This window comes from Hippocampus bargibanti, linkage group LG01 (assembly GCF_051943395.1).
Source record: "Hippocampus bargibanti isolate YZ-2025 linkage group LG01, ASM5194339v1, whole genome shotgun sequence".
Taxonomy (NCBI): domain Eukaryota; kingdom Metazoa; phylum Chordata; class Actinopteri; order Syngnathiformes; family Syngnathidae; genus Hippocampus; species Hippocampus bargibanti.
Window position 1 is genome coordinate 18,421,095 of NC_142734.1, and position 12,194 is coordinate 18,433,288.

The 12,194-nt window shown below is 40.0% G+C and overlaps 1 protein-coding gene across 3 annotated transcripts in view; it reads left to right on the top strand.

Annotated features, from left to right (window-relative positions):
• LOC148903396 (inositol polyphosphate-4-phosphatase type I A-like) overlaps positions 1-11,612 on the top strand; it is a 36,146-nt gene extending 24,534 nt beyond the window's left edge. For all 3 annotated transcript variants that reach the window (XM_089001718.1, XM_089001727.1, XM_089001736.1), the window contains 10 exons: positions 2,427-2,606; positions 3,338-3,409; positions 3,567-3,739; positions 3,840-3,963; positions 4,249-4,316; positions 4,764-4,963; positions 5,198-5,295; positions 5,371-5,483; positions 5,927-6,081; positions 11,067-11,612. In XM_089001718.1, the coding sequence (XP_088857844.1) occupies positions 2,427-2,606; positions 3,338-3,409; positions 3,567-3,739; positions 3,840-3,963; positions 4,249-4,316; positions 4,764-4,963; positions 5,198-5,295; positions 5,371-5,483; positions 5,927-6,081; positions 11,067-11,199 (1,316 nt within the window). In that variant the 3' untranslated portion in view covers positions 11,200-11,612. The remainder of the gene's footprint in view (positions 1-2,426; positions 2,607-3,337; positions 3,410-3,566; positions 3,740-3,839; positions 3,964-4,248; positions 4,317-4,763; positions 4,964-5,197; positions 5,296-5,370; positions 5,484-5,926; positions 6,082-11,066) is intronic.
• The last annotated feature ends 582 nt before the right edge of the window (positions 11,613-12,194 follow it).

Genomic DNA, 12,194 nt, shown 5'->3' on the forward strand with positions numbered 1-12,194 from the left:
GACAAGCCGTCACTTTCACATAGGTGTAGCCCTATTTGCCATAGTAAAGAGAAATTCTTAGCCTGAAGAGAGTCTAGGGCAGGGGTGGGCAAACCTTTTGACTCACGGGCCACAATGGGTTCTAAAATTTGACAGAGGGGCCGGGCCAGGAGCATTTGAAGGGAGTGTTTGGGCCGGATATACTAAAGCATTAAAGGACAACCGACGTCTCCGGACAAGTTGTGTCCATAATTTGTCAAATCGCTTCAAATGACTTCTACTGAGTGTATTTTACAAAGATCCCACCGCATATAGCTATATTTTACGTTTTAAGACTCGCACTGAATATTCCGGAAGTCTTGTTTTTGAGTTGCTGACGAGTCCTCATGTCACGTCACTGGAGGAACGCCCTTGACCAAGAAAGGACACACTGTAGCAGTCCTTTGATCACGTCAATGTATTTTACGGTATTTTGTTTGGTCTGAAAACTTCGTGTTGATGGCGAAATTAGAAGGAAAACACATAAATAACGCGATGGTGAATCCTTGTGTGTTGTGACAAAAATGTTGAGCCATTTCCACACGGAGCTTTGTCGCCATCTTCTGCCTTTTTTGGATGCGACATCCCCCCCCCCTCCTGATGCCTCAAAATGACACGGAATAAATTCTTTAATCGATTGCAAACATGTATGCTTTCCTCTTCAGAACTATTTGAATCATATTCATAACTTGATGAGTAACAAGAAAGCATCTTCTCCGAATCTGAAGCCATTGTTTTGATTCTCGAGCAAGGCAAGACGTCTTGGCGGGACACCACGAACAAGGGTGCGGGACCTTCTGAAACTGGCCACTTCCGGTTTCGATTTTTTGCAGTTTCAGCACACTTTAAGTCATTTTTATTGGTGTTATTTATTTGACTAAAAATATCATACTTCATGTTTTGGGTATTTTAAATGCTGTAAAACATTTTTCTGATATCAGTTAGGAAACAAAAAAAGTGATGTCGGTTGTCCTTTAAGTGTAGTATGTGCAAACCTCATAGTACAGCAAGAACACTACAACCCAATTTGGATTGGATTGGATTTGCCTTTATTAGTCTCGCAGTGGATAAATTTACATTTCACAGCAGCAAAGGGATAAAAGGGATGTTTTTTTGATTGATTTATTAAGTCTTTCAAATGTGAAAAATAGCCCTTATCAGTTCATAAATTTGTCTCAAGGAATATGATAGATATGGCATTTACATACTATTTTGCAGATACTGGGCGGAAGAAATGTAAATAGATTAAAATAACATACGCACTGTGATTTATCAAGATTGCGTCTGTTTTTAATAAGTTTCAATCGAAAGTGGAAAGTTAAAGAAATCAACATTTATTGAAAAATGGTATCACTTTCAACATTCAATACATATTATTACACAACGAAATACTCAAGCTCAATAATATCTACTTGTGTTAAACTCCGCAAAATCATGGATGTCCTGACCGCGCACTGTACAAACTCGCCACAGACGCCCTCGCTCGCCTTCATGCGCAAACAGTACACGTGTGTCGTTGCCAAGCACACAGACATAGGCTACCTACAGTTGAAATTTGCATACTCGGCACAGCAGCCAATCAGAAGCCTGCTTCGTGCTTCATACTTTCCCAAGTACGCTTGGGAAAGTCCTAAGCAAGGTCGTGCATTTGCATATCATTTTCCAAAGTAGATGCACAGAACCTCAGCCCCAGAAGAAAGATTCAAAAGAAGCTAACAAAATTTGTGTCACTACAAAAGGTTAACTTACATTATACAGTGACTGTAAAGTGTACTTGAGAGTTATGAAAGGCGCTCAGTGGCTTGTTGGAGACAACGCAACGCAAACAATGCATTGTGCACCATGACGGCAAATGACAACTGGAGCAAAATCTTCAGCCACGGATATTTACCGAAAATTAAGCAAGGTAGCATTTGTGGTAGGCACAGCCTTAATTTAAAAACAAACTATATACTTCGCGCCAATGTTTTTTTTTTTTTTTTTGTTTTTTTTTTTTTTTGCGATTTCTCGTCTTTCTTTATGGCCGGGCAGGCAACCCTTCAGAGTTGTCTGCCTTGTTATCCGCTAACTTTTTCAGACTTTCAGACACTGTTTTTGCTATAATTTGGACAAGTTCGGCGGGCTGGATTAAAAAAACGAACGGGCCGTATGGCCCGCGGGCAGTAGTTTGCCCATGCCTGGTCTCGGGTGAGCAGTGTTTAATTTCCCTGAGATAAGTGCGCATGCAAAGCAAAAGAGCTTGATTCCAGTCAGGCAAAAGATGTGATAGTCAGTCACAGACATTAGTTAATACCTGAGAACTGATTTAAATGAATTTAAAAAAATCACAATATGTGTCCTTTCAGTGCTTAATTGTCTGTGACAAAATCTCTGGCGTCATTGACTCCAGCCTATGTGGTTGTGCAAAGGTGATGAGAAAAGACAAGCTTTTTGGATCAACCCGGGAAGTACATTGCTTGAGTGTGCATCTTCGTTGTCATCACCATTGACTCCCCCATCCACATCATCACCCTTCTCACCTTCATCATCATCATCCTCTTTGCCTGCCTTCCCATCAGTATGCCCTCCAAACCCTGAAGGAAAAAGTTGTAAGTTTATTTTTCTTGTGTGCACTTATGCTGCATTTCTTTGCCATTTTTTTGCTTCTGTTTTTCTGATCTCATAAAAGGGCTGTTTTGGTGTGTTTGGAAATTTGTAACTCTTATTTCGTGTTTTCTCTCGAACATTGGTTCTCCAAATATAAAAAAAAAATCAGTCTCCATGTAAAATTATCATAAATAATGAGAGTCAATGTAGTGGACCTCAAAATAGTGATCAGAAAGGCTTTACATGTATTCATCAAAAGTATATTTGATGTTCATATTCGCCACTGTAAGATGATGCATAGGTGAACATAATGTGCCATAAATTAAAATCTATTGCACTTAAGTTGTGCTGTTCTTTTAAAAACATTGATTTATTGCACAATTTGTGAAGTTGATCAGCATAATAGCATCCCGTTAATACAAACGAAATTATCCATTTGTTTTATGTTTGAGTGACGTATTTTGTATTGTTATACTTTGGAGGTGCTTTTTCTTTTTGCTATTTTATCTTTTCCCCCCTCACAATTGTACATACTGAAGTAGTGAGAATGGCATCTCAATTTTGGGACCGATTAAGTTACATTGGATGATGAACACAACCATGACCTCTCACAGCATACAAATATGGTTTGGTGCATTGGTTTGGATTCCTTGCATTTTTCGACACAGAAGTTTTTGGAAATTCTATTTAAGGTTCACATTGTTTTTTTTGTGCACATTTCGTTTGCATGCAGCACCCACCAACAGTGAATGTTGCACCACATCCTGTCTTGATGGAAACCCCAATGTTGAGGAGGCGTACCCAGGCAAGTGCTATATGGAAGTCTTATCAGCAAGCACACCACAACCTTTTCCGGATATTCTACTTTATGATTGTCCTTAGTATTTTTAAGGCGATTAACTGAAATGAGTACTAGGAATTGTGTTGCATTTTGTGATTGTGTTGCATGTGTATGATTCCAGGAGAGTGGAGTGAGGCGCTGTACCCTCTCCTCACCACTCTTACTGACTGTGTTGCCATGATGAGCGACAAGGCCAAAACGTCCATGGTCTTTCTACTGATGCAGGATATTGCCCCGACCATTGCCATGGATGTCTCCCTGCAGTACCGCCGTGATGTTGTATTCTGCCAGACGGTTAGTTGTTACTTACCATGTGTGTTGTGTCTGCATGCATATGCAACAAAGTTATGTTTTTGTGCGTTTGTGCGTACGTGCATGTGTATGTGTGTTGCAGCTGACTGCTCTCATCTGCGGCTTCATTATCAAACTCAGGAACTGTCTACATGATAATGGATTCCTTCGGCAGCTGTCCACCATTGGCTTGTTGGCGGAGTTTGAATCCTTACTCAGCACATATGGTATAATCCTGCATGTAATGTTACTCAGGATGACACCAGAGTTCACAGCTATAATTTTAGTTTTTGATGGACAATATTACCTGGCATTTGTTGTATTTACTTCATGTTTGTGATTGCTGGATGTTGTCAGGGGTCTCAAGTTAATGTTTATTTTGTGTGTGCATTTCATCTGAGTTGTAAGAAAATCATTGAAGATTTAACTTGAAGAGTATTTAATGGGGACCTTTGAAAACATCTCTGAACATTGTTACCTGTAAGTAGGTTAAGGTTACCACATGTTTTTAGGAGAGGAGCTGGCCATGTTGGAAGACATGACCATCGGTATCATGGATCTGCGAAATGTTACCTTTAAGGTAGGATGACCTTTGTTTCCGTGGGGCCCTCAAGGACACCTTTCAGAATTTTTTTTTCCTCACACATACGCACGCATGCAATCGGAAAAACTCCTCCGCACTTCTGAACTGCTTTTGTAAAACCTTATGAATCTCCCCACACATGACACTAAAATACAGGTGAATGTGGTTCAATAGTATCAGTGCGTATCGCAGTTGCATTTGAGAGTGAAAAAAATGTACATTGTGAAAGATCATTTTAGTTGTGGATGTGAAAGGTTGATGTGTGAGTATTTTACTTTGTGTGAGTATTTTACTTGTCGATGTGAGCCAAAATAAAATGTGTGTGAATTAATGTAATTTCGGGCGTATATGTCAGTATTCTAAATGATGATCCTGAGAATTTCCCAATGTCACATATGTTTACTGCATATTTGACAAATACAAACATTTGATGTGATGTTGAAGGTCACCCAGGCGACGGGCAGCGCTGCCCCCGATATGATGCCCATCATCACAGGCAATCGAGACGGCTTCAATGTCCGCATCCCTCTGCCGGTAGCCATGTTTGACGTGTTGCCACGGGGAATCCAGAGCGGGATGCTGCTTAGGGTCCAACCGGTGCACTTTAATGTCGGCATCAACGAGCAGCAGACGCTGGCAGAGAAGTGAGTGAAGAGGAGGATGGTTTTTCCACGGGTAACTTGAGATGTGTGCAAACAATGGTGTTTTTTTAAACTGATTCATATGACATTTCAATTCATCTCAATAGGAAATTTGATTTGATTTATGACTTAATTGAATTACATGTTTGGTGATGGATTTTGTTGAACTCCGAAATTAAGGTTTCACTGTATTTGTTAGGTGTCTTTTGACAAGAAAGGTGTATGTACATGTTTCAGATTTGGAGACACGTCTCTTCAGGAGATCATTAACATGGAGAGTTTGACGAGGCTCGTTTCTTACTATGAACAATTTAAAGAAATCCTGCCTGAGGACTGTAAGCGTTTTCTAATCCATTCAAAGAATTGTCTCACAATCTAACACCGTGGTGACGCCAATAAAATGTCCGCAGGTCTTCCGGGTTCTCGTTCTCAGACCTGCCTTCCGGAGCTGCTCAGGTTTTTGGGGAATAACGTGGAGGCGAGGAAAAACAAGAATGTGGACATCCTGTGGCAGGCAGCCGAGGTGTAATTCTGGGTCTCATTATAAGATAATCTTCTGCATGACATTTTCCTCATGTTTCTTGCAAGAGTTTGATTTTTGATAGTACGAATATCTGTCGCTTCATTCACACCTTGCTATGACGGAGAAGAGCGGTTTACATATCCCAACTCAACCAATTTGTCTCACCTCCACTTGTGCCATGTCAAACAAATCAGTTGTGCCGCCCACAACAAATAAATTGATTACAAATACTGTACATGGTAGGAAACTGTCACACCCCACATATCTTTTTACATTCTCCATCATCAAGGTCACAGTTCTGCGCAAATGTTGGGCAGAAAGGTTCTGCACCTGGGTGTAGTCCTTTGCTCTTTTGATCTACTTTAACACCACCTCTATATGGTTCTGCTTTCATACTTTCTGGATCATTTGATTGAATCATCACCCTTCACTACTGATCTCAGATCTGTCGGCGGCTGAATGGGGTTCGTTTCACAAGCTGTAAAAGCGCCAAGGACCGGACGGCCATGTCAGTAACTCTTGAGCAATGCCTGATCCTGCAGCATGAGCATGGCATGGCACCACAAGTCTTCACGCAGGCGCTTGACTGTATGCGCAGGTAAGACACTCACTTTCTTCTATTTCTATTGTTTGCTGCTTTCTTCCCTACTCCCACTATTTATTCTGCTTTCAATTGTCAGTGCTCAGTGAAGATTCACCAATGTGGATTTAAACAAGCAAATATACAACAGTGAACCCTTGGATGTTCGAAATATACAGTCAGGGATCCCCTCCCCCACCTATCAGCTGTTTTTCACCATGACTACAATGTGCACATTCGTTTTCCCATTATCAGAATGAGAAAGCCTTAAATAGTCCCACAATGGGGAGATTTGCAATCTACAGCAGCAAAATTGAACTGTATTGCGTCGACATAAGGTGGCTGTGTTATTTACACTGCAAGAGTCCAGGTTTTTTTTTTATGTCTGGCTAGTTTGTCCGAGCATATTGTGGAGACTAATTTGATAATACTCTTGATGAGCCACAAGTGGAGGTGCTTTGTTTATGTTGAAAATCCAACAACTCAGTTGTTTATGTAACATGTGTTCATGATTGTTTACATGTTAGATGCATGGTGTTGATGCTGATTAATCTTCAATCCATTTTGTTACAGACTGCAGTAAATAAATCCATTCAAACAGAATAAGTTTCATATTTTAATACAAGTACAAACTCCTTTTTTTAGGCGGTGGCGGTTTGTAGATTTTCACAACTATAATAGCAGAGGGTTCACTGTATTTTAGTTTCACGACATGCAAAAGGAGGATGTTGCGTTCCATCTGGAGATATGTTGATCCTAGCCTTGTAGTCGGCACCTCTGTTTTGTTCGCATCCCTATCATCACTCTTTTGCACAAGCTGACTCCACATTTCCTTATAAGCCATCTAATATGGGGGTGGGGGAAGTTTCTCATTAGAATTGACACATTTTCCAACATATTTATGGTATTTATAAACAGAAACTTATTGGTATTATATATATATATATATATATATATATATATATATATATATATATATATATATATATATATATATATATATATAGTAGTCATCTATCTGAATTTTCTCCTATTTTCTCTCTCTCTCTTCTTTTCTTGCTTGCTGTTTCCGATACGTTCGACTACCATGACTTTATTTTTTTAATCCATTATGGGCATTCATGTTATTTTTCTGGCATCGTTGTCTGTCATTGCATCACCTGTCTATATGTACACATTGTTCATTCTACCAACTTGTCATCGTCTTCAATTCTTTCTCATCCTGTGCGACACTCTGCGGCTTCTTTCATCACCCCTACCGCACCATTTCTTGATTCATGTCTCCTTACCCTCGCTGCAACTCAGCATTGGGACAATGGAAGGTGTGATCCAGAAGAATTTGAGCGGTTTACTGCCAGTGCGTGACTTCAGCATGGACCTGAGCCTCCTGTACTCGCTGCCCCTGCTGGCTCTCAGTCCTAACCTGCTGGTGGCTTGAATTTTCCTCAGCGTGACTTTTATCTTGGCAAGGCTCCGCTGTAGCTGAGTGTCTGAGAAGCATTTATTCAGTAGCGCCCTGTCCAATTACTGTATATTTATTTGTGAGGTGATTACAATACTCACCACAAGGGAGGGTGATGCGGTACTGGATGTGTGCCATTGTCCTGCGCTAACTCTGATGCACGTACTGTACAACTGATAGCCTCATTCATAGATACGTTGTCATGTTCTGACTTTACTTTAATATCATTAATATAGACAATAGTTATTTAATGTCAAACTGTGGTCATGTGACCTTCATAGTTTGTTGTCTATCTCATATTTTCTACAGATTGAAAAACTGTGACCGAACCTGGCAAATCACCAACATGAAAATATGTTTGTACGGATGTGACATTCAGGCATTTAAATTGCTGTGTGTCTTGACTTCATGCATTTTTGCACATTATCTTTGTGGGTATTATTATTCTAGGGAGAACAGATAAAGAAGGTGGATGATTTTTAAGTATTTGGGGTCAACATTCCAGAGCAATGGAGAGTGGAAAAGAGGTGAAGAAGCCTGTCCAGGCAAGCTGGAACGGCTGGAAAAATGTCAGGTGTGATAGAAGGGTTTCAGCTCGGATGAAAGGAAAAGTGTATAAAACCGTGGTCAGACCAACCATGATGTTTGGACTGAGACAGTGCCACTGAAGAAAAGACAGGAAGCAGAGCTGGAGGTAGCAGAGCTGAGGATGTTGAGGTTTTCTTTGGGAGTGACCAGGTTGGATAGGATCAGGAATGAGTACATTAGAGGGACAACTCATATTAGTCCAAGTCCAAGATGGCGCCCGAGTAGGCAGCCTCAGCAAGTGCTCTCATGAGCCTTGCTTTTTTTGGTTATTTTTGTCTTGTTTTGTGTTTTCTTTTGTCACTTTGTGTTGTTGGGCGTCGTGTGGAACGGATACAGATTGTTTTTCAGCATTTGTGACCACGACATTCATCAAGGAGGAGACTGTGCTGAGCGGTTGCGCCTTTTCGGCAGCATGAATATGCCAGTACTGTTTTTGAATGGGAGGAATGTCGGAGCCATTCGACTGCCATCGCTGGACACCAAAGGGGCCATTGTGCTTTTTTGCGCCTGTAATGGGCAGCATCTTCACAGCCCCGCTTTGTTTAGCGGAAAGGTCAGTGCCGTTGGACGGTCTGCGGCTGGATGGATGCATGGCTTGAGGAACCCGCAATAAGAAGAAAGGAGCGTCAGCGCAGAGCGCCGATGCGTATGTGGAACTGTTGCGGCTTGGAATTGAAGCAGATTTATGTGGAACAGGAGATGTGAGACAATCTCTTTTCGTCAATGGATGCTACAGCTGCGTGTTTGCTTTCAACATTTAGCTTGTAGTTGACATGCACATTCCACCATGATGTCCCTGATCCACTAGTGGAAAGACGCTTTGATCCTCTCCTCTTTCATCTAGAACTGTTTCATCATTCTGTGTCATCACAAAGAGGGTACAGCAAGTCCTGAAGAATGAATGTCTCTCTGTGTCTTTGTTTTGTCATATTGTCTCTATGCTGTCATATTATTTGTTATTTAGTTTTTTTTTGTTCTTTTGACTTCAAGACGGCGCCGCGAGAGTGGCTGCCTTTCCAGCAGCTCATGTATTTCGTTTTTCTACTTTCATTCCTTTCATCACTTTGCTGCTGTGAAATGTAAATTTCTCCACTGTGAGACTAATAAAGGCATATCCAATCCAATCCAATTAGAGGCTTTGGAGAGAAAGTCAGAGAGGCCAGACTAGGATGGTTTGGACATGTCCAGAGGAGAGACAGTGACTATATCGAGAGAAGGATGCTGAGCCTTGAACTGCCAGGCAGGAGACCGAGAGGAACACCGAAGAGGGTGTTTATGGGTGTTGTCAAAGAGGACATGAAGGTAGCTGGTGTGAGAAAAGAGGATGGCCAAAACCGGGTTAGATGGAGGACATTGATTCGCTGCGGCGACCCCTAAAGGGAAAAGCCGAAAGGAAAAGAAGAAGAAGATCTTCGTGCAAGAGAAAGTTTACATTGATGGGGTATCAAGGGATGGGAAGGTGGGTGTAGTCCATGAAAATACATTTTTCATGCACCTGTGGAAAAAACGTTTGGATTTTAGGTGGATAGTTACTGTTGTTGTAGATAAAATAGGACATTTTCATTAAAAATCAGTGCCAGGGCATTAGCTCGAGGGTACTAAATTACATGAAGATCATCCAGATAGCAATGGGTACAAAACTTGCCCATCAGTTGTCGGTTCTCTCTTCCATTTGTAACCTGGTCAAGATCACATTGAAGTACTGTTGTTTTTTGCTGCATGTTTAGCGAGGCTTGGGTTCTTGGTTGTGACAATACAGTATCGTTTGTCCTTGTAGTTTTGCAGGGTAAGCAACGATAGCTTTGTTTTCACAGTGACTTTAACATTTCAAGAGAGTGAGAAATTTGCCAAATGTATATTATATATTTGTCAAATTCAAAAGCAATGATCGGCAGAAATAAGTGATATTTGTTCATTTTTGTTTTTTGTTTTCGTTTTAAATTTCACCCATGAGCGAATGAAAAGGAAACAAAAATACTATAGTGATGTGTCCCAAACGGTTAAGACCTTGTTCTTTTGTTCTTGACATATTTCTGTTGATTTGAAATGTCCAAATTATTTCTATATGTAAATGTGTTTTTTTTATGTTCAGTATATTTTGCTTCATGCATGCTTGCTTGTTCTAAACTACCTCTGAGAAACACACTTGTCAAATCAATTAAAATATCAATTACCTTAAGTAAAACAGGCGGTGTGTGTGTGTGTGTGCGTGCGTGCGTGCCGTGCCGAGGGTGTGATTCTTTCCAGTCCTCTTGGTTACATGTGTAATGACTTAGTTGCTCTTCATAATATTTAAAAATGCATGCACAACTACAATGTAGTTTATTTTTATTTTCTTTATCAGTGACATTGGTGATTGGAAAGTACACATATAAATGCTTTTATTGAACCATACTGTACAGTATATGAAATGTATACTTAGTATACGGATATTTAAGAGCTCTAGCTGGATTGTGATGCTTATGCAATAAAGCTATATTTACTATTGCCACATTCTTGGATGTGTTTGTGTGTTTCTGTTTGCCATAGCTGATAATTTGATTAATTCTCATTATACAATATTGAATTATGCTCCATCAATGTTTATAGTAACAGATATTTTCCCATTTGTGTCAAATCGCCCTACAGTACGAGTATGAATTCAATCTTATTCCTTTTACACGTTAAATATTTCATTTTGCTCTGAGACATCTACTACTTGTTTTACAATACAGTATACCAAAATACAATTTTACAGTTTCTGATAATACCTCCTGTGTTCAAAACCCTTCTTTTAGTCAAACAAGAGGAAGAACCTTTGAGATCCCCAGAATAGAAATCAGTCAGAAATGTTGTCTGTTAAGACGGGAAAAATCTAAAGTGATAAGGGTTGATGTCCTCTAACCCTTTCAGCACACCTACAATGAGTGGTTTATTTGTGACTCATGATATTTTTTTTTTTTTGTCTCACCAGCGAGGGCTGCAGACGAGAGAACACTGTGAAGAACGTTGGCTCCAGAAAGTACGCTTTCAACTGTCTGCAACTCAAAGCCTTCCCAAGACACTACCGGCCTCCCAACGGCACCTACGGGAAGGTGGAAACCTGATGGGAATCCTTCTTCAAATTATCACATGCTCACAATTTCAAATCAGTCACAAACTATGCTGGGCCTCACTGCTGTTCTGTGCCTTTGTCATAAAAGCTGGGAGTGTTTTTATTTCTTCACAATATGCACAAACGAATGTATATCATTGCACAGGTGTGTGCCATTTGTTTTCTCATAAAATAATGTGCGACTCATGGTCAGCTCAAAACCAATGGCATGCAGTTGCAAGCAGGAAGCCGAAATCCTTGTAATATTTATAGTTTGTAAAAAAAAATCATGGAAAAATGTTGAAATGTACTCCTCTCCCATCTTGCTCCAATGACAGCCAAGATTTGATGTACAACCATATTAAATGCTCTTAATTTCTCAGAAATTTAAAAAAAATAATATTGAAATAAAACAAGTCACTTTCATCCATTGTGTCTTTCATGTGATGTGTGTTCTAAGAAATAATATTGTTCACAGTAAAAGAAGATAAAAGGTTCGAAATAAAAGATCAAAATATTGTTATTACATTGATTTGAAATACTGTACGTAATTTCTTGAGTGGTCATGTTCACTCGCCTTGTCGAATGAGGTCACTGGGCGTTCATTACAATCGCAAATGGGGCATAGCTCAAATGTGACCCGGTAAGCATCTACTGTACTTGGTTTTCAACAACCCTGATTTCTTAGAAAAAGTGTGCACAACAAGAACCATCATGAGCACAAGAGGAAGCACTGTTGATCACATCAGCCAAATATTAATTATACAACTATTAAAATTGATTTCATCATTAAAGAGCAACCGACGTCACTTTTTTGTTTTTTACCTGACATCAGAAAAACGTTTTATAGCATCTAAAATACCCAAAACATGCAGTATGATATTTCTATTCAAATGCAAAACACCAATAAAAATTCAAATGCAAAACACCAATAAAAAGTGTCCAAAATCTGCAAAAAATTGAGCTGCGAAATGGGCATTTTCAGAAAGCCCCGCCCCCATTTCGTGA